Genomic DNA, 21,892 nt, shown 5'->3' with positions numbered 1-21,892 from the left:
TCAAGTCAGGCTGGAGTACAGTGGCAAAATCACAACTGACTGAGGCCTCAACCTCCTAGGCTCAAGCAATCCTCCCACTTCAGCAGGAGTCTCCTAAGTATGTGAGACTACCAGCATGTGCCACCATACTTGGCTAAGTTTTAAATTTTTTGTAGAGATGGGATGTCGTTATGTTGCCCAAGCTGGTCTCAAACTCCTGGGCTCCAGTGATCCTCCCACCTCAGCCACTCAAAGTGTTGGGATTACAGGTGTGAGCCAACGTGCCAAGCCTAATTTCTTATTAGATGTACTATGTCAAAATTCCACCTACCCTTTAGAACCTGGTTAAAATCTCATCTACCTCACCAATGTTAACCTTGAGGTGACTTCCTCTCTCCTCTGATTCTTGGGTGTTTTGCTTCTGCCTCTGTTATGAACTTTTTATTATGATTGACTAAGTTTTGATTGGGAGATCTAGAGAAACCCTATTTATTCTACGAGCCCAGCCAAAAATTCCTTTTTAGCTGAAATCACCCGACCCTCCCTAATCTACACTAGGTAGTTTACCACTCCCTCCTTTTCTGCTAATGGCGAAGGTACACTACACATGTTCTAACTCTGCTTACATAAAGACTGGGAGTAGGGAAACTAAACATTTGTGAGCTCATTTAAGACAGAGTATATAAAAACATCTTTTTCATCTTTGGTCCCCGCATATAATATAGAATCTAGATCAGAGTTCTCAGCCGTGAAACTGTTGACATTTGGGGCCAGACAATTACTTGTTGTGGGGACTGTCCCATGCATGATAGGATATTTAGCAGTATTGATTCTCAGTCTTGACAATCAAAAATCTCAGCAGACATTGCCAAATATCCCCTGGGGTCAAAATTGCTCCCAGTTAAGAATCACTGATTGAAACCATAGCAGAAATTAAATGTTTGTTGACTTGAAGTTAGGAATTGTCTGGTTTTTTTTCCCTTCCATTTTAGCTCTTCAATATCACCTAGCACTAGAAATAAGTGAAACAAACATACTTAAATAAAAGAGTGGTTTAAACAAGTTTCAAATTCAAAGAAAATCTTCCTTCTGAGCCATTAAAAGTAGAGCTTACAAGGATGATATGCATTCATTCATGAGAGAAATGACATGACATATTGGTTTATGGTACAAATTCTGGCATGGGACTGGCTAGGTTCAAATCCAGAGAGCATGGGTTTATACACCAGCTCCCAGTGTTCTAGCTCAGTAACCTCAAGCAAGTCATTGAACCATGTTGCACCTCAATGTTCTCATCTTAAAATGAGGATATAAATACTTCCTACCTCAACAAGACTGTGCAAAGATCATGAGGTAAGATATGTAAAGTTACTGGAACAGGGCCTGACAAGTATCACATTATTCAGCAAATTGAATATCTACTATACACCAGGCATTTTACAAGTAGTAGGGAACAAAAAGTTCAAGCCCTCATGGAGCTTTAATTCCAAAATGCAAGAAGAGAGTAGTGCATTGTAAGTGACAGAATGACAGAGCAGTGACTGAGGTCCCATGAGGAGTTGTCCTAGGCAGTAACTAAAGGAAAAAGGGTCTTATAGGGAACTCTTCTGAAGCCAGACCACACTTGATGTGTTTAAGCTATAGCAAAGAGCACAGTGAAAACTGTGAACAATGTATTGTGTTTTCAAGAAGAAAAATGTAAAATTGGAAATTCTCTTTGAGGAAAAAAAAACTAAGCAAATTTTAAAATACTACAAAACATGCCAAAAATTTAACAAATGTTTTGTTTGGGTAATGAGACTTTGAGTGATGCATTTTCTTTTTTCTTTTCTATAATACCTAAGTTTTCTGAATATATATTATAGTACTATAGTGTTTCTAAAAAATCAAAAAGGTTTTACCAGTGAAAATACTTGTAAATAAAAGATAATTTTGATTTACACAGGATTATTTATAATGTTTTCCTTCATTTTGTAGCCGAAATGTATTTTTATTTTATTTAAATGTTTTAATACATGCCTAACACAGTTTACTCATTATTATTCCATTCAATATTTTGACACAAATTTTTTTCTGCCTATATATTGAACACAAATTTATCTTTTCAGCTGATGGTTCACAATATAGATGTTTATCTTTTAAAATTTCTTCATGTCTTCTAACGTGAAAAAAAAAAATCCCATCCAATTAACAAACTTTTCTTCAACTGGCTAGTCAGCAAAAATATTATAATAGTTCACTTAACGGTTCTTTCAAAATACATTTTTTCCAATTCAAGGAAGCGGCAAAGAAATTGTAGAAATGGGTTCCATATCTAGGAAACAAATGATATTTATAATGTCTTCACTTATGTCTAAATATTTCCATTTCCACATGTATTTCTTAAATTATATGCCTCAGCTACAACACAATTATAATTTAGCATTTCTATATCTAATAGTAATTTTAAAATGATTAAGTAGTCCCTTTTGAATCTGACAGAAATATAACTTTTTACGTTCACCATTTTTGCAACATCTTTTGGTAATTTTCTTGACACAATAAATCTACGCTTTAAAATATTAATTAACATTTCACTATGAACTGTGAACAAACTTGCCAGAATAAAATGAGTGAGCCTGGTTTTAACTGTCAACCCTCAAGAGGCACTCAAAATGTAGCAATGATTTTTCTGTAGTTTCTACTGCTTTAGTTCCCTTAAGAAACGAAGTATAAATCACAGAAATTCTTCACTTCTTAGAGCTGCATAGACATTTAAAAGAGAGAGAGAAGTGTAGGAGAAGAGGAAATAAGAGTATACATTAAGAGTAATTCAGAGGGCCAGGCACAGTGGCTCATGCATGTAATTACAGCACTTTGGGAGGCCAAGGCTGGCAGATCTCCTGAGGTCAGGAGTTCGAGACCAGCCTGGCAAACATGGTGAAACCCCATCTCTACTAAAAATACAAAAATTAATTGGGCATGGTGGTGGAGCCTGTAATCCCAACTACTTGGGAGGCTGAGGCAGGAAAATCGCTTGAACCCAGGAGGCAGAAATTGCAGTGAGCTGAGATTGCATCACTGTACTCTGGCCTGGGTGACAGAGTGAGACTCCACCTCAAAAACAGAAAAAAAAAAAAAAAAGGTAATTCAGAGAAATTCTCCCTTAAGTGTATTCACCTGGAATTGATAGGACCAAACATTGTTGTAAGCATTATCACTATAGATTTGTGGGGATTGGGGATGGAGAGGGCTTGAACAGTTGCGAATTTATATGATCTTCTATTGCCTCCACACTCCTTCTATGTACTTTTTATTTTCTTCCATTTTACACTGGGGGTGAATTGTAGTGCAGGAGTCTGCTTGCTAGTGAATACAGAGGAGAGTTCTAAAAGTTTTTCTCTCATCCAACAAAACAAGTCAGTGTAAAACATACTTGTCAATAAAAGCTATTTTTTACAGACCTAAATAACTGTATATATTCTTGCAAATGAATAACAAAATTTTATTTTAGTTGATGCACAGTAAATTCAATTCTTTACAAATGTTGTTACTTTCTTTAAAATTTTATATAATTATTTGGTGTATCTTATATTAAATACTATCAACAGTGCTTATTTAATGTATTTTTACAATAAAATTAAAATTTTTATGATAGTTTTTCATCTATGAAAATATATATGTGCAAAAATTTTCTTATAGCTAGACATGAGACAACGGGTTAAAAAATGATCTTAATCATTAAGCATATTTTTACATTACATCTTTACATTTTCAGCCAACACAGTGTCAGAATATTTTAATCACAAATATTCTTAAGAATAGTTCTTAAAAATATTTGACATTTCAAAATAATAAAAAATTTCCATTTTAAAATTAAATGTTACTTAAGACAGTTTTTCCTTTCCTAAAAAATTAACAAATAAAGAGCAACAAGAAAAAAAACACTAATCCAGTTAGCAATCTTACCTTCCTTTAGTCACACGTAGTGCCAAGAATAAGGTGTCTATTTAGCATGTTTCTTCTTTCCATGGCTCGCAGTGAATTGTGGGTATCTATTCATAAAGGAAATTATGTGTGAATGCCAGCATGCATAGAAATTTAATTCCTAACATATAAGTATCAAATCAAAACCTTACACGCCAGCCAATGCTGCCCCAAGAATGTAACACACTTGAGGACAAGCTTCCTCTTGAGCCAACTCTGTCAACAGACACCACTTTTATTTCATGTATTCCCATTCTCTGGCACCTCTTTTCTTCCTGCTATCACAAATATGATTTTTTTTAAAGCCACTATCAAGATAGTAAAAATGGCTTTAATTTATAGTTGGTGTATTCATTTCCTAGAGGTGCCATAACAAAACACCACAAATGCGGCAGCTTAAACAGAAACTACTTTTCTCATAGTTCTGTCGGCTGCACATTTATTGAGGTGCCAGTAGGGTAGGCTTTCTCTGAGGTCCTTAAGGGAAAATCTGTCCCAGGCATTTATTTGCCTTTTAGATAACTATTCTTTAGATTAGTGATCCCCAACCTTTTTGGCACCAGGGACTGATGCTGTGGAAGGCAATTTTTCCACAGAAGTGGGGGGACAGGGGTGTTTCAGGATGAAACTGTTCCATCTGATATCATCAAGCACTAGTTAGATTCTCATAACTAGATCCTTTGCAAAGTGGTTCACAAGAGGGTTCGTGCTCCTATGAGAACCCAATGCCTCTGTTTATCTGACAGGAGGCGGAGCTCAGGCGGTATTGCTTGCTGGCCTGCGGCTCACCTCCTGCTGTACTGCCGGGTTCCTCACAGGCCACAGACCAGGTCTGGTCCAAGGCCCAGGGGTTAGGGACACCTGCTTTAGGTGACTGCCCTTTAGATGATTGGCCTTTTCATATAAGTCATCCCTCTGAGCGTGAGCACCCCTGTGTCTCTCTGCATGTTCTAACCTCCCCTTTTTATAAGGACCCAGGTTAGAAATTAAATTAGGGCCAACCCTAATGGCCTCACTTTAACTTAAACACCCTTTTAAAGGCTCTATCTCCAAAAATGGTCACATTCACAGGTACTAGGCCACGGGCTTTCACGTGTGAATTTCAGGGGGAAATTCAGCCCACAGCTCTCAGGTTTTATAGTAAATTAACAAAGTGAAGACAATTAACTCAGTCAGGGACTGAAACACGTCCAGTGATGAATATACTTTTGCTCCATGACAGAAAAGAGCCATATGGCTTCTGAATTTTAATGAGAGAAATGAAGAAATGCATGGGTTATGGCTAACCATAAAATAAATACTTAAATAGAATTCCTTCATTTGGAAGTGTTTCACTAATTTTTTAAAACTATGTGAGGAATATTGTCTATGATTCCACTTTACTAAGCCATAGAATCCACGTAGATTCTACATAGAGAGCCAACAAATGATGTTATGAAGCAGCACATACTTAAGTACGTTACATAGGCAACAGCTACTTGAGCAACAAAGTCACAATTACAGAAAGCTTAGTTCCCACTGCAAAAGAGGGGCAAATACTGTGAAAGGACAAGGGGAATTAGACTGTAGTTTTGAAGAGTCACTTGTAATTTTTATTAAATGTTGATCATTTCCACATCCTAGAGGTAATTGCTTAATCATTAGGAAGTTGCTTTTCTTCCCTTTCACCTCTTTGAAAAAAAAGAAAAAAATGTAATTATCTTACAATTTTCGACATTGAAGATATGAATCTATTAAGAGGACAAAAACTTCATGGTCAATATGTTTGTATTTTAAAATTAATGATGGAGCAATCTACAAAAAGAATTTTCTGTTCTAAAAGCCATTTTGGGGAGATAAAGGAAGATTGTAAGATTTCCTTCTCATCAAACTATCCAATAATGCCTTCATGAGACTTGCTTACATATATGTAAATAAGTATTTTAAATATACAAGTTCTGTTTTTGACCAATAGATACATTACTAAACAGATACATGTGTCTTCTAGTTTCATATACACTTTTTAAGTGATGGAAAACAATCATACATAAAAGAAACATTAGGGATCCCTTTTGTAGAGTGAAGAATCCTTTTATAGTTTGGATATTCACCAATAATTTACGTGTTTATTTCATTTAAGATTTTATGCATATGGTCTGCTTAAACCAAAGTAAAACAAAGTACACATGTTCCGTATTACAAAGATGAAAATATTATATTTATTCAATTATGGTTCATGCATTTAATAGAATAAAAATTATTTTGTATCTAAAGTTAAATCAAGACTAAACATCTGTATGTATATGTGATTATTTTTCTTCCCTCCCACCTATGCTTTTCATATGGAATTAATGATTAAAAAGTATTCCTAAAATGTGAATAAAGCAGTGGAAGAAGAATAATAAAAACTGAAAAAAATACCTACTTATAATTTTAAATTGCTTTTAAAATAAAATTATAGAGAAAATACCTTGTATGTTATTTTACTTCATTAAGCTATAAATTAAGTTAGCTACAAATTATCTATAAGTTAAATTGATAAGCTATAAATTAAATTTTTGTATATCATATGTAATTTTCTCATTAACTATTAAAAATCAGAACTTTGTATTCATACAGGTAAATAGTTTTTCTTTTGGGTGTAAATAGAGCGTACTTTAGAATTCTGAACACTTATCAACCTAAGGTTAGCTAATGAAATGTTAACAATAATATTCAAAACATGAATACAATCCATATATTAATAATATCTAAAGGCAATGAAAGGCTTTGTGTGAATGAATCATCTTTTGTCCAACTCTATCACCTATATGTTTTATTAATGGCTATGTTACAAGTGTCTAAATCCCTGTCCTGGCACATTTCCAATGCTCCTGCCTCTGGTAGTTTATCTGCATATTCAGCCCATCTGTAGCCCTTATATTGATTGAACCCACAAACAGAGAAAATCAAGAATCCCTGCACAGATTTGTATGTGGTTACCCCTACTGTTGAGCCTATTCCAGCCTTGTACTTTGGGGCTTAGGCTTTGATCTTTATAATCAAACCCCATACAGTTGTTAAAAGACATGCAGTATCACTTACACGGTAAAACCAAAGAAATAAACATATTCCTCAGCTGTGAATCCACGAGTATCTTTGCAACATAATTCCACACCTTGCCGAAGAAGATGATTTACTGAACATGTTGGTTCACCACTGACAGCAAGCATAAGGGCTGTTCTGGAGCAAGAGATAGAAATGGATGCCCATGTAAAGATCTTAAACATGCCTAATTTTAAAAATTCAGTCTTCTCAATTTACTACTCAAATGTAGGACCTCTATCAGAAAGAGTCAAGGCAAGAATGTAAAAAGTACAGCAGATCTGCTCAAAAAAGTTTGCCAGTCACAGATCATATCATGGAGTCTAAACATGAATAGTACCTAGGAAGCAGCTAGCTCAATCATTTTCAATCTCTTCTTCCTGGAAGCCTAGTGTTTTCAAAAATACGTCTCAAAATTCCATGAAGGAATGTGTCTTCAGACTTTGGATCCCCTGACCCCATTTAACTACAACAGTTGGTCATCTATGTAAGAGTCTAATGTTAAATTCTAATAATAAATGATAAATAATAATAATAACCAATTGATACCTGGCCCAACTGATTTTACAAAGGGAAAAATAAATCCTAAAAGTTTAGGTAATCTGTCCAAAAGCATGTGAGCATACATCCTACGGGTCTTATGGTTCTATATTTTCCCAATATCATATATATTGTGTTTTGTGGACACACACACACACACACACACACACACATAATCCTATTAGGTAGCTCTAGTTATGTGCTATCTTATTTATTAATTATACCTTTGATAATTATCTGAAGCATTCACATCAGCCCCTTTCTCCAGAAGAAATTTTACCATTTTTGGATTATTGTTAGTAACGGCAACTAATAGTGGAGTACACCCATCCTGAAAAAATTATTTTAAAATGATTAAAATATTGTAGCAAATTTTCATGCTCTTTAAAGTTCAACTTAAAATATGTGTGCATAAGAACTTCTGAATATACACTTTAACTCTTAAAAGATCTTAATACATAAAAAAATGTGATTTCAAAGACCAAGAAAACAAATCAGGGTTAAGCCAGACAAAAAAATTAAAGTTTCTGTTTTAGGCTTAATTCAAATTGTAGGTAAGAGCAGCCTAGAATAAGCAAGTGATGAGCACCTAGCATTTAATGTAAGCATTGCATACCATCAATTCACATTTCATAATATTGTCACATTCAGATTTCCACTGGGTTTCATTTAAACTTCCCAGGCTGACACTTATTTTGGCTGTCATGTAGACAAAATATCAGTAAAGTATCAATACGCTTTTTTTTTTTTTTTTTTTTGAGACAGAGTCTTGCTCTGTTGCCCAGGCTAGAGTGCAGTGGAGCAATCTTGGCTCACTGCAAGCCCCGCCTCCCGGGTTCACGCCATTCTCCTGCCTCAGCCTCCCGAGCAGCTGGGACTACAGGTGCCCGCCACGACGCCCAGCTAATTTTTTGTATTTTTAGTAGAGATGGGGTTTCACCGCGTTAGCCAGGATGGTCTCGATCTCCTGACCTCGTGATCCACCCGCCTCGGCCTCCCAAAGTGCTGGGATTACAGGCGTGAGCCACCACGCCCGGCTCAATATGCTTTTTAAAAAAATTCACCGGCTATTCATAATGCCTCAGTAGAAGAGTTAGATTAATTTTAATATCCTGTGATTAGCTATTTCAACTCTGTTGTTATTATTCATGAGTATATCAATAAAATAGAAAAAAGGTGGGTTTTATGATTTTTATCAATACCCAGTTATAAGAGAATTAAATATTCCTCATTTGTTATGGCCTGTTAAACAATTATAGTTGTTAAATATAGTGTTTCTTTGGAGGTCAGGATTACAATCTGCAATAAAATAAAGACTTCAAGAGAAGAAAAATTTTATCAGTTTTTGATAATCTCTTCTCTTTCTCCCCAATTTTAGTCTGGAAAATTCATGCTTTATATAACATATATTTCAACATAGATGAATTATCTGAAATATGCTCTTCAGTTGCTTTCTAAAATATAGGATTTTTTTCTTTAATAGAAAACTACCTTATTTTTCATTTCAAGATCAGCTTCATATTCAAGCAGTTTTCCAACTAATGACAAACTTTGACCACAAACAGCATAGTGAAGAGCAGTATTATAACGAATATCCCTCAGATCTGGGTCTGCACCATAGTTTAGAAGAATAGTAGCACAATCCTCATTTTGACACTGTACTGCCTGTTAATGCAACAAGAGTAGATGAGTAACCAATTTACTACTTGGGATATGATAAATTAATGTTTGATACTATGTTTTAAAACATGAAAAATCAACAAAAGTTAACTAGGAGAACTCAAACACATTCCAATTGAAAAAGAAAAATTATGGCATACCTTAATCAATGGGGATTTGTTTTCACTATCCAGGACATTTATTTTGCATCGTTGCTCAATTAGGAAAAGTACAACATCTGTATGTCCATTAGCACAGGCTAGGTGCAAAGGTGTTCTATGTCAATAAAACAAAACACAAAGTTAGAGATAAGTCTTCGTTTGAGAAGTTACTTGTTTTACCCAAAAACAAGCCAGATTGTACATTGGTAAGGTACTTGCTTCATGCACATATTTCTATTTAAACAAATGTACATTAATTACAATTACCTTTTATTGAACTTTCAGGGCTGCGCAAGTGTGTTGAAGATTATATTTCACTTCAAGAAAAACTTAACTATAATGAGATGAAAATAGGTTTTTTAAAAAATACCAAAATGATATCTGGGCCTTGGAAAAGATAATAAAGTTAGGTATCACAATAAAATTTAGAAATTATATTTAAAACTTGAAATACATCTAATAGGTAACAGGAGGAAAGGATATTACTTAATCAATGACATGCTATACCTAATTGTGTGTTTTTCTTTATTTACTCAGTGATTAAAGTTGGCATTTGTTTCTGAGAAGTAAAAGGTGAATGCCTAAGTACTCTCTAAGTTGTAGATCTTAACTCTATTTTAAGTTATTACACTAATTTCTACTTCTAAAGAACCCTATTCTAGGTAGCCTACCAGAAACCATACACACATTCATGAATTATGACAGAAGACTAATTAGAGCCATTTAAATTTTGCAGTTTTTAGCCTGGACTGGCCCTCAATAAACATTTATCTACTTCTAAGGTGATATCATTATAGCCTTGCTTTTAGATAATTTTATAATACCAAGGCTACATATAAATAATCCATGTTCCAAACAAGAAACTTATTTATTTTCCTTGTTTCACTTTAGCTCCTCAGAAGTACTCTATGGGTACCTAAATAGACCTGCTACTGACACACAGGAATAGCAAAAAGGTGAACCTCAAAAATAAGATAACTACTTAAAAATAAGGTAATTTTCAAAAAGATAAAACCTATACACAATTACTTATCATCTCTGGCAATAAACCAAGAAAATATAAAAACAGTTCAAAAAAATTGGAGAAAGCTAAAATTCTAGTTAAGTTTACCGGAATGTAATCTCTGGAAGGCAAGACTGTAATACAACTACAATATAAAAAGCCAAATTTTAACCAATTATATTATTATTTAGCTAAAGAGAGAGCACAGTCAGGAAGAGGACAGTCAGCTAACATAACTAAATAAAACCAGAAGTTATAATTAATTAACATACTTCATGGAAAAGACAATCTGAATTTAAGGAACGAACAAAGAAGTACTTTGTTGTAGGACAAAAATGATTCATCAAACAACATGGTCTAAATTATGTTTCCCTCAAAACTATCCACCTTACTTTACTGTGATTCCATCCTTACCAAGCAAATTTCTGATGACTAATTTCTCAGTAATCCTGATACAATGAAGCACTGATTAACCTTTCTGTTCACATTTACAGTTTGGCTTAAGGGTGAAATTCCTTATGTAATAGGAGTTTTCAGAGCCCTCAATCCAAACATAACACAGGGCTAAATAGCTTTAAGCCCACCAAAGATAAGCCCTTGCAGTAGATAGCAAATCCTGGCAAACATTTTGATGTGTCTCCTTCATCTGCCATTACACGTATCTTGAGAATTTAGTTCCAAGGAACTTTGGTGGTTTCCACCCAATTTTTAGATCTGCCTCTCCCTCCAACTCCAATTTTTTAACTAATTTAAAATAAATACATAAAATTACACACACACACACACACACACACACACACACACACACTGCTCTTACTAAGAGAAAGTAAATGAATTCCCAATAGGTCCTCCACAAATAGCTGCTGCACCCTGCTGTATACCTCGCTCTTCTACCAACTGAATCTAAAACCTTCAGTTACAAATCTCATAAAAAAATTTCATGGCTCATATTAATAGCTCCAAGAACTTAGGAAATCAGCCACAAATTCAATAAAATAAAATAGCCATGAAAGATTCCACTTTCAAAGGAGGTATTGAACAATACAGCCTGGGGTCATTTATACAAAATCTGAAAATAAGAACTAATCTAGCTTTGAGCATGCACAAAACACTAAAAAGTTCACAATATTCACTCAAACCGTCAATCTTGCAAAGAAGATTTTTACTTAGAATATTTGACATCCTTTTAAAGCAGTTATCTTAGTTTAAAAAAAAACAAAATGTTTTAAAAACCATACAGATTTAACATTTACATTCATTTTATTTTAAATTTTAGATTTAAGTGTCCTTACATTTTAGAGCTCACAATTGGAGCAAGCAGCAAAAAAAAAAAAAATTTGTCATGGCCACTTATCTATATGTTTACACATATAATGTAAATGCTTCGAGGCCAATAGGAATGCTTTTCCACTTAATGTCAAAAACAAAGGCCATTCTATTTCTTGAAACAGTTGAATGCAAAAAGTCTATTTACAGATATCTTAGAGAAACATTTTAAAATCAATATTATTCCATTTGTCAAAAATCCTTAACTTTCATGAATACATTATACTCCCAATTTAAGACTTTAGTTTATATTGTTACTTCTTAACTCATGGTACTTAATCTAATCAGAAATCTAAATTCCTGTGAAGCTTAGTATTGGTTTCTAGGTTTTCAGGCTAACGGATGTCATTTTGTTTCATTCAAGTTCTATTTTCTCCCAGACTCTCACTCTCTCATATATCGACGGAAAAATTGTCAGCATAGACTGTGGACAGGTGATGAATGATCAGATACCAGAAATCTCAAATTGAACTTTAGCAAAAGGGATGACTCAGATGAGTGTCAAGGTTGAAAGATTACTTTGAAAGCTGAAGTGAAAAGTGTTATCTGCTAGACAGAGTACAGGGCCAGGGCATAGCTGTAGCCTTCAATTGAGTCTCATCATGAGAATGCCCTTTTTAAGTGACATTCTTGGGCTCTTGATAACTTAGAGTTCAGGGTGAGTGAAAGAGAAGTAACCAAGGAAGCTAACTCACACTGGGTCATTTATTTTCATCTCTAGGCTGGGCACTTTCGATGTAATCTAGGTTTGAGTAGTATGGTTGAAGGTATTAATTTACAATTGGGCCTCCACTCACCAAGCTATGTATGGATCTTAAGGGCTTTTTTATTAAAAACCATAAAAGTGATTTTATAGCAGGAGAGATATTAAACATCTCCAATTCATTTTCAAACTTGTTTGGCACAGTGCTCTTGAAATAAAAACAAAAATAGAAGCTAACTACGCAGAGCACATTAACAGGGAGCTATTCTGATTTAATAAGATACCTGCAACAGAGCTTTGCAGATCTTTGTTTAGAAAACACTAATCGAGTAGTAGCTCTAGTTTGAAAGATGAGACTGAAGGTATCTCTGCATCATACAGATGTAGAGAAGGCCTCAAACTCAGATCTTGACTCTCAGAACAATGTTTTTCCTACTAGGCCACTATGGCTTCCTGAACTATCTGCTTATGCTATTTCCCCTGTCCCTTTTTTTTCTTTTTTACCAGAAATTCTAATTTTTAGTATCATTTATTTTACTAGAAAACATATCTAAAAATATTACTTCCATTAGGCCATTAATATGCACATATGCTTACATGAGGTTTCAGAGACCTTAAGCACAACGCTTCCAAAATGAGTCTGTGAAACATTTGATAAAACATTTACCTTATTAAAAATTCAGACAAAACAAATAGTTCCCAATGACCATCTCACTCTACTTTCCTCTGCCCACATTTCATCTCTCTCGGAAATAGCAATTTAAGTATATGTCCTTTAATATTTTATCTTTCTCATTTTCAGTATCTCTCTACACACACACACACACGTTCAAACAGAAATACACAGTTTGAGATTTTTTTCATTCAGCTTTATCAAGGTGTAATTTATAATAAAATTAAAGTGTACAATTTTATGAATTTTGACTAGTCAATTTATAGTCAATTCTTTGCAGTCAATTCTTTCCCCTCCCCCCATATCTAAAACCACTGGTAACTATTAATTTACATTATGTCACTATCCTTTTTTTTAGATTCGGGGTGTACATATGCAGGTTTGTTACATGGGTATCTTGCATAATGCTGTGCTTCTGCTGAACTCATTACCCAAATAGTGAACATAGTATCTAATAGGTAGTTTTTCAACTCTCATGCCCATCCCACCATTCCCCCATTTGGAGTCCCTAGTGTCTATTATTTCCACCTTTATGTCCATGTGATAGAGATAATTTCATATACTCTTTGTCAATTTGGATGCCTTTTATTTCTTTTGCCTGATTTTTCTGGCTAGGACTTCCAGTACTATGTTGAATAGGAGTGGTGAGAGCAGACATCTTTGCCTTATTTCAGTTCTTAGGAGGAATGCTTTCAACTTTTCCACATTCAGTATGATGTTGGCTGTGTGTTTGTCATAGATGTTCCTTATTATTTTGAGGTATGTTCCTTTGATGCCTAGTTTGTCGAGGGTTTTTATCATGAAGGGATGTTGGATTTTATCAATGTTTTTCCTGCAACTATTGAGATGATCATCTGGTTTTTGCTTTTAATTCTGTTTATGTGGTGAATCACATTTATTGATTTGCATATGTTGAACCATCCTTGTATACCTGGAGTAAAACCCACTTGATTGTGTTGAATTATCTTTTTGATGTACTGCTGGATTTGGCTTGCTAGTATTTTGTTGATGATTTTTGTGTCTGTGTTCATCAGGAATATTGGACTGTAGTTTTCTTTTTTTGTTGTTTACTCTATGCTACAGTGCTTTTACCTTTTCTAGAATTTCATGTAAATGGAGTCATTTGTGTCTGGTTTCTTTCAGTTAACATGACACTTTCAAGATTCACCCATATTTTTGCACATATCCATAATTCATTGCATTTATTGCTGAATAGTATCTTTAAGTTATCCTATTTATATGTGAATGTATGTATGTATTCATACTTTCATTCATTTATTTTAAAAATATTAAGCCCTCACTATGGCTAGGCAGGGTTCTAGGTGATGAGGATATATCAGCAAACAAAACATATGCAAATACCTGCTTTTATAAATCATACGTGTTAGTAGAAGAGGTAAACAACAATTTAAAAGATAAAAAGTATATCAGACAATATTAAGTTCTAAAGAGAAAAGCAGGGAAGAAGGGTAGGAAATGTCAGTGAGGAGAAAGGGTACAACTGTAGGTAAAGAGTAGCCAGGGAAGGCCTCACTAGTAAGGTAACAGTTGAATAACACCTAAAGGAAGTGAAAGAGCAAGTCATATGACTATCTGAGGAAAAAGCACCCCAGGCAGAGGGACCAGCAAGTCCAAAAACCCTAATGCATGTCTTGCATTTCTGTGGAACAGTAAGAAGGCCAGTGTAGCTGGAAGTAAATGAATGAAAGGAAGAGTTGTAGGAGGTAAGATCAGACAAGTAACAGGGTGAAGATGAAGATCATATAGGGTTGTATGAGACACTGGATGGATCTGGCTTTTACCCCTAGTAAGATGGGAAGTGACTGTAAGTTATGAAAACAAGGAATAATATCATTTGACATACATTACACAGGATCATTCTGACTGCTGTGTTGAGAATAAGCTGAAAAGGGGAAAGTGTAGTTAAGTGGCCACTGTAGTAATTCTAGTTAAGACATAATGGTGGCTTTGACTATGGTAGTACTTATAAAGGTGGCAAGAAATGCTTGGATGTTAGATTTATTTGGAAACAGGAGCCAATAAGATTTGCTGTTTAATCAAATGGACGTGAAGGAATTAGAGGAATCAAAAATATTCTAGAATTTCAGCCTTAAGCAATTGAAAGATAACATTTGGCATTTATAGAAAAAGAAAAGGCAGGTCAGAAGTGGAATAACAGGATCTTAGTTTGGGAATGTTTGAGACCTCAGTTTGAGAAAGCTAAGTAGTGATGTGATGGAGCTAGTGGTTCTTACAAGCTAACTGTTAAATTTTCAGGAATTTTGCAAGCCAGTTGATATCACATTGGTAGCTTAAAATTGGCCACAATTTACAAACTGTATGAATCAGGGTTTTCCCTCTTTCCCTCCCCTACCCATTAAGGGCCTGTTATTAAACATTTATTAGCATACCAGTGAATATTATATATCCAAGTATAAATATAGGCAGCAAGAGGTCTGGTTGGCTGGAGATTAAAAGTTGGAAGGCACTGGAATATATATATTTAAAGCTAATCTCTCTCTTCACCAGGAGAGTGAAGATAAAAGTAGAGAGAGAATCATTTCTGGTGGAATTCCTTAAGTGTTTACAATTCAGGAAGATGAAGAGAAACCAGCAAAGGAGTGTCAAAAGAAGTGTCCACAGAATTAGGAGAAATGCCAGATGGCCCCAGTGTTCTGAAAGACAATATTACGAATACCACTGATATGGCAAATAAAATACTTTGCTGACATGCCAGCAAGGTAAGACCAAAAACTGACCCCTGAATGAAGTCACATTGAAGTTATTAATTACCTTATAAAGTTATTCAGTGGAGTGGTGTAGGATAAAAGCCATCTAGAAGATTGGACAACACTGTTTTTGTTAAAAAAAAAAAAAAAAAAAAAAGTCATAATACTACCAGTAAGGTAAATACAAATCCTTCTCCTAACCGTATAGTTTTCACTTACCCAACTGTGATGCAAGATGATGCTTTTCATACCCTATGACTTGAAAACTCCCAAAAATATTTTAAGGCAGCCACAGATAGTACATATTTACTGTTACTAATGCCAAACACCTTTGTTTCTTAATATGTATTAATTTTCACAGCAAGTGGTTGTTAATGGGTTTGTTTGAAGATATTATGTAACTGAGGAAATTTTTCATAAATGATCCACATTAAAAAGATTAACCAGAGTGATGTCAGCAATATGACAGAGTAGGAAACCCTGAAGTACCCTTCCTCACAACAAACACACCAATTCAGCAACAGTGTAAGGACAAACTACCTTTGTGAAAACTCAGAAACTAATTGAAAGTCTCCTGCACCCTGAGAGAATACAAAACCAGAGGCACTAGAACTAAGAGAGAGATTCAGAACACCCTCTTGCTGAAGATCCTTCCTCCAACACAAGGCCATATGATCAGAAAGAGATCCACGAGCTCCCAGCTGTACCCAAGAGGGCAAAGGGGGTGGCTTGCCAGCACCCCAGCTTCCCCATAAACAATATGAATCCATGTTAATTATGACAACAACAAAGTTTGGGGGGAGATAAACCACGCGGTGGCTCACGCTTGTAATCCCAGCACTTTGGGAGGCCAAGGCGGGCGGATCACAAGGTCAAGAGATAGAGACCACGGTGAAACCCCGTCTCTATTAAAAATACAAAAAAATTAGCCGGGCGTGGTGGCGAGCGCCTGTAGTCCCAGCTACTTGGAGAGGCTGGGGCAGGAGAATGGCGTGAACCCGGGAGGTGGAGCTTGCAGTGAGCCGAGATCGCGCCACTGCACTCCAGCCTGGGTGACAGAGCGAGACTCCGTCTCAAAAAAAAAAAAAAATTTAGAATTTTTATATGCTATTGAACTTCAAGTGTTAGCAACTTAAAATAAACTGCTATGAGCTATTTTATGTAAGTCCCAAAGTAACCACAAAAAAAATCTGTATAAGTTACACAAAAAAGAAAGGAACCAAAGCACATCAATATCAAAGCACAAAATCAAGAAAACACAAAGGAAGTAAGAAAGAAAAAGACAGAGGAACTATAAGAGTAACACGAAAGCTAACAAAATAGCAAGAGTAAAACTTTCCCTATCTATAAATACTTTAAATGTAAATAGATTAAGCTCTGTAATCAAACAGTGGCTGAATAGATAAAACACAAGATGCAACTACAGTTGACCCTTGAACAGCAGGTGTTTGAACTGCGTAGGTTCACTTATACACAGATTTTTTTCAATAGCTATATTAGAAAAATTTTGGAAATTTGCAACAATTTGAAAAAACTTGCAGATGAAACATGTAGGCTAAAAATATTGAAAAATTAAGAAAAGGTTATGTATGCCATGAATGCATAAAATATATGTAGATATCAGTCTATTTTATCATTTACTACCATAAAATACCAGAGACACTATGATCAACCTCTCTTCTTCCTCCTCCTCCATCTAGTCAATGTGAAGAAAACAGGATGAAGAACTTTATGATGATCCACTTCAACTTAATAGTAAATATATTTTCTCTTCCTTATAATTTTCCTAATAACTTTTTCTTTCGCTAACTTTATTGTAAGAATACAGTGGATAATACATATTACCTACAAAATATATGTTAACTGTTTATGCTGTTGGTAACACTTCCAATCAATAGTAGGCTATTTATAGTTAAATTCTGGGGGAGTCAAAAGTTATTAGCAAATTTTTACTTCACAGGGGGTTGGCTCCCCACCCCAACCCCTACGTTGTTCAAGGATTAAGTGTATATGCGCTCTATGAGAAACTCACTTTAGATTAAAGGAGAATTTGATTAACAGCGAGTTCAAATGCCTGTTTTGAAGCAGCCATTGTGCTCTCAAGTATGCCAAGATAGAGCCTAAAACTGTACTTGTTATAAAGCTAACCTGGGTATGACGCTATCTGGGCAGTCCCTCAGTTTGTCAACCCCAGCTTAACAGCAACTCTGAGTTTGGAGATTCTCAAAGTCTCTTTTAAATTGTAACCAAAGTAAGGACAGTGGTTTAACAGAGTTCATATAGCTGATTGTGTTGCATCAAGGCCCCAGGGGGCTATGAGAGATCTTTGTGACTTGACAAGTTCAATGATAATGAGTGTGGTTAATGAATAGTACGGCTTATCATATTATCCCAGAATCTGACACGTTTCTACAGTTGTTACACATATTTGCAGCATATATTTGGTGAGAAAATGAAATCAGATTTAAGAAAATTGGTGATGAGTAATGGGTAGCAATGAAGGGAGAAAAAAAATCATCCTCTGTCCAAATAAGTCTGTTAAGTATCAATAAACTCAGCAAGCTTCTTTTTCAAAAAATTTAAAAGTTACTTGTTTTGATGTTTCCAAGTGTTAAAATCTAACTAACCAATGTTCCAGGGGGTCGTCTCTACTCTTTTCCTATTCTCCCATTAGCAAAATTGTACATCTTAGTGCCTGGGGATGATCTATTACCAAGAAGTAAAACAGTAAGGTGGGGAAAAGATGGACTGCCAGTGGAAACTAAACCAGTGAGAGGAGAGGATGGATTCAGGAAGGGTAGAAAATATTCAAGTAAGCATTTTTTTTTTTTTTTTTTTGAAAGGAGTCTTGCGCTGTCACTCAGGCTGGAATGCAGTGGCCCGATCTTGGCTCACTGCAACCTCTGCCTTCCGGGTTCAAGTGATTCTCCTACCTCAGCCTCCTGAGTAGCTGGGATTACAGGCGCCCGCCACCACGCCCCACTAATTTTTGTATTTTTGGTTAGAGACGGGGTTTCACCATGTTTGCCAGGCTGGTCTCGAACTCCTGACCTCAGGAGACCCACCCACCTCGGCCTCCCAGAGTGCTGGGATTACAGGCGTGAGTGACTGCGCCCAGCCCAGCATTTTTAAAAAATTAAATAAAAAGCCGAAAGTTGGAGTGGGAACCTCTGCCAATGGTTACCAGACAATCTCTCTTCTTTGGGAAACCCGGAGTGACAATCAGTGTCAAACAGCCCCTACTTGTCTTATTTCTGGTTAAACGACCCAGGCCCCAACCCGTCCTCCCGCGCTAGCTCTTCAGTCTGGTCACCTGTGTTTTTTGTCATGCATGTTTACATCATATTTCTTGATCTGAAGGCATTCCTTCAGCTTCTTCAAATCCCCAATTGAAGCAGCTCTGTGAAGTTTCTTTAAATCCTTTTCTAGAAGGTTGTAGCCCTGGCTGCGGGTCTCATTCTTCCTCTTCCAGAAGCTGAAAAGCTTATTCATGGCGGTGCAGGCTGCAGTCTTTCCCTCAGACCAGGATGTTTCTTGGACTCCTAGCCGTCCGCCCTGCCCCTCTGCCCTGGCACCCGGCCGGCAGACCTCTCCAGTACCTGACGAAAGTGGAAATGCTGGAAGGGCCTCGCGCAGCCGGCCGTTATGGCAGTTACAGTCGTTATGGCTGTTATGGTCGTTATGGCTGTTAAAGTCGTTATGGTCCGGTCCTAGGGGCTCGCAGACCTGCATTCTCACCTAGGACTTGGGCCTGACAGCCGCACCTGCAGTCTTCCTATTAGATCATTAACCTTAGAATAGAAACTTACCAGCTTTCTTACAAATAGCCTCTTCTCCTTCAAAAGCAGATCTAAGGGCTTGAACTCTTGCAAACTAATATCTACCTTCCTTGTGATGGGGATGGGGAGGGGTGGATCTCTTCCAGCGATCTTCCCTCCAACCTACTCCCAGCCTCTCACCTCCCTGGCCACATGCTACAAATTGTCTTTATAATAACTGCAATTCCTCAATAATCTCAATTTCATACACACTTTTTAACACCACTTCTCATATTCCAGCTCACTTTGGTCACAAAACTCCAAAAGTCCTTTGAAAATCTAACTCACTGCACCTACAGTCCATTAGTCTCATATCCTTTCCCTGGCCTGGACCCCCACACCCTGTGTCCTCACTTCACTACTTAACTAAATTCCACGGTCAATCGTCATAATCACTCCCATGCAGATACCTTCACTAAGTTTTTCCCCATTCCTTTTCTTACCTATCTGTGCCTAAACCAAAACCCTCATTAAATCTAAACTCTTTGCTCTGCCCTAAGCCACTGAAATATGACCAAAGGAAAAAACACAGTCCTGCCATCATCTTTCATTTCCAGTTCAGGAAAATCCACCTCAAATGGTCTGTTATTCTTTCTCTCTCTTCACACCTCCTTGGCTCATGGCCCTTTTTCCTGATCCATTGAGAAAAAGATCCCATCAAAAGAGAAACTGTACCAGCTCCCAAGATATCTATCCACTTACCTGCACCTTGAAAAAAAAAAAAAAAAAAAAAAAAAACTTTACCTCTCTCTTGTTCATATAGATGATATGTTCAAGTTTCTAGCAAAGGCCCGCACCATTCTTGCATGTACTAGACCCCATCCTCTCTAGCCTATCCGAAAACATTATTCAGTAAACCCTTCTTCCCTGCTTTAATATGTATCTTTAAAGTTTCCCTCTCTGTAAACCAATTCTTATTAGCTTAAATACATCCTAGTATCTGCCTTATCCTAAAAAAACAAACAGGAAGATTGACCACATCTCCCCCTGAAACCATCACCGCAATTGCTCTCTTTTGCGGCAAAATTCCTCAGTAGGATTGTCTAAAATGTTATAATCGGTGCTAGAATTTTTCTCCCTCTGTTCTCACTTAAAGCAGTTCCCATCATCACCTTTTTGCTCCCATCACTCAATTGACACTACTTTTAAGCCAGATTGACGATGATGTCTATCACATGAAAGCTAATGGTCATTTCTGAGTTTTCATGTAAATACAGAAGCATTTGACACAGCTGACCACTGCTAACTCCTTGAAACACTTTTTTTTTTTTTTTTGGTTTGGTTTCCAAGATATCACACTTGTCTGGTTTGATTCCTACCTCTTTAAACATTTTTTTCAATCCAATTTGTTGGTTCCTCTTTATCTTCAATTATTGGAGAGCCCCAGAATCAATCCACCAACAGCTTTTTTTATTCTTTATAAATCCTTAGAGGCATTCTCAAATTTTATCTTTTATACCTACATTTAGACAGCCAGCAAATCCTGTCAATTGTAAATACAAAATAAATTCAGAATTTTTTTTATTGTATCTATATTCCCTTCTGGGTTATTACGGTCTTATGGCTTTAAATGGCATCTATATGCTACTGACACTCAAATTGAGAGTTCCAGTCTGGTTCCTCTCCTGAACTCCCAACTGATATACCCACTTGCCTATTCAATACCTGAATTTGGGTTGTTTATATTATAGACTCAATAAACATCTCACCCTTAACATGTCTAAACTGGTCTCCTCACATTCCACTCTCTTACTGTCTTTCCTACTTGAGATCGAGTAACCCTATTCTTCCAGTTGATCAAGGCAAAAGCTTTGATGTCAACCTTGACTTTTCTCTTTCTCAAAGGCCACATCTAATCGTTAGCAAACCCTGACTGCACGATTTCCAAAATATAAACAGAATTTGACCGCTCCTGTCAATGTATCCCAGACCAACATCATCTGTCTCGTTTGCATTACCTTTCTTTAATATTTTACACTAGAATCCTGACTGATCTTCATGCTTCTGCCCTCATACACTGCCCTTGCCCTGGTCTATTCTCAACCTAGCCACCTGAATTATCCAGTTAACATACTGTCTGATGAAGTTACTTATTTGCAAAAAACTCTCCAATCATTTCTCAAATTCCTAACAGTAAGAGCTAAATTTCTTATACTGATCCACATGGCCCTATGCAATCTGGAACCCCAATCCCATATGCCCTGCCTCCACTTTTACTTTTCTGACCTCAAGTTCTTCTTACCCAAACTCAAATTGCTTCAACCACAGTGAT

At 36.1% G+C, this 21,892-nt stretch overlaps 1 protein-coding gene across 3 annotated transcripts; it reads right to left on the bottom strand.

Moving 5' to 3' along the window:
* Positions 1-1,926: 1,926 nt before the first annotated feature.
* Positions 1,927-19,422, bottom strand: ANKRD7 (ankyrin repeat domain 7). 3 transcript variants are annotated; one of them, XM_055283794.2, is made up of 8 exons: positions 19,116-19,421; positions 15,867-15,926; positions 9,369-9,483; positions 9,040-9,213; positions 7,773-7,879; positions 7,009-7,146; positions 3,928-4,013; positions 1,927-2,293 (listed from the first exon to the last, which is right to left on the bottom strand). In XM_055283794.2, the coding sequence occupies exons 1-7, from the start codon at positions 19,292-19,294 to the stop codon at positions 3,965-3,967; spliced, it is 822 nt and encodes a 273-aa protein (XP_055139769.1). In that variant the 5' UTR covers positions 19,295-19,421; the 3' UTR covers positions 1,927-2,293; positions 3,928-3,964. The 3 variants fall into 3 exon arrangements, with proteins under 3 accessions (XP_055139769.1, XP_055139770.1, XP_055139771.1); XM_055283795.2 differs by lacking the exon at positions 15,867-15,926 and having other exon boundaries at positions 19,116-19,420; XM_055283796.2 differs by lacking the exons at positions 1,927-2,293; positions 3,928-4,013; positions 15,867-15,926 and having other exon boundaries at positions 7,005-7,146; positions 19,116-19,422.
* Positions 19,423-21,892: the final 2,470 nt, after the last annotated feature.

This window comes from Symphalangus syndactylus, chromosome 6 (genome assembly GCF_028878055.3).
Source record: "Symphalangus syndactylus isolate Jambi chromosome 6, NHGRI_mSymSyn1-v2.1_pri, whole genome shotgun sequence".
In the NCBI taxonomy this organism is placed as follows: domain Eukaryota; kingdom Metazoa; phylum Chordata; class Mammalia; order Primates; family Hylobatidae; genus Symphalangus; species Symphalangus syndactylus.
The sequence above is the reverse complement of the archived record's forward strand: the minus strand, read 5'-3'. Positions and strand labels throughout refer to the sequence as shown.

Bases quoted from the DNA above. Each gene is read 5' to 3' on its own strand.
- ANKRD7 (XM_055283794.2), bottom strand. From the start codon at position 19,294: ATGAATAAGCTTTTCAGCTTCTGGAAGAGGAAGAATGAGACCCGCAGC. The intron at 15,927-19,115 runs GTGACCAGACTG...TAACAAAAACAG, and splicing joins ATGCATGACAAAAAACACAG to TGTTGTCCAATCTTCTAGAT. The intron at 4,014-7,008 runs GTAAGTGATACT...CTTTATGAATAG, and splicing joins TATTTCTTTGGTTTTACCGT to ATACCCACAATTCACTGCGA.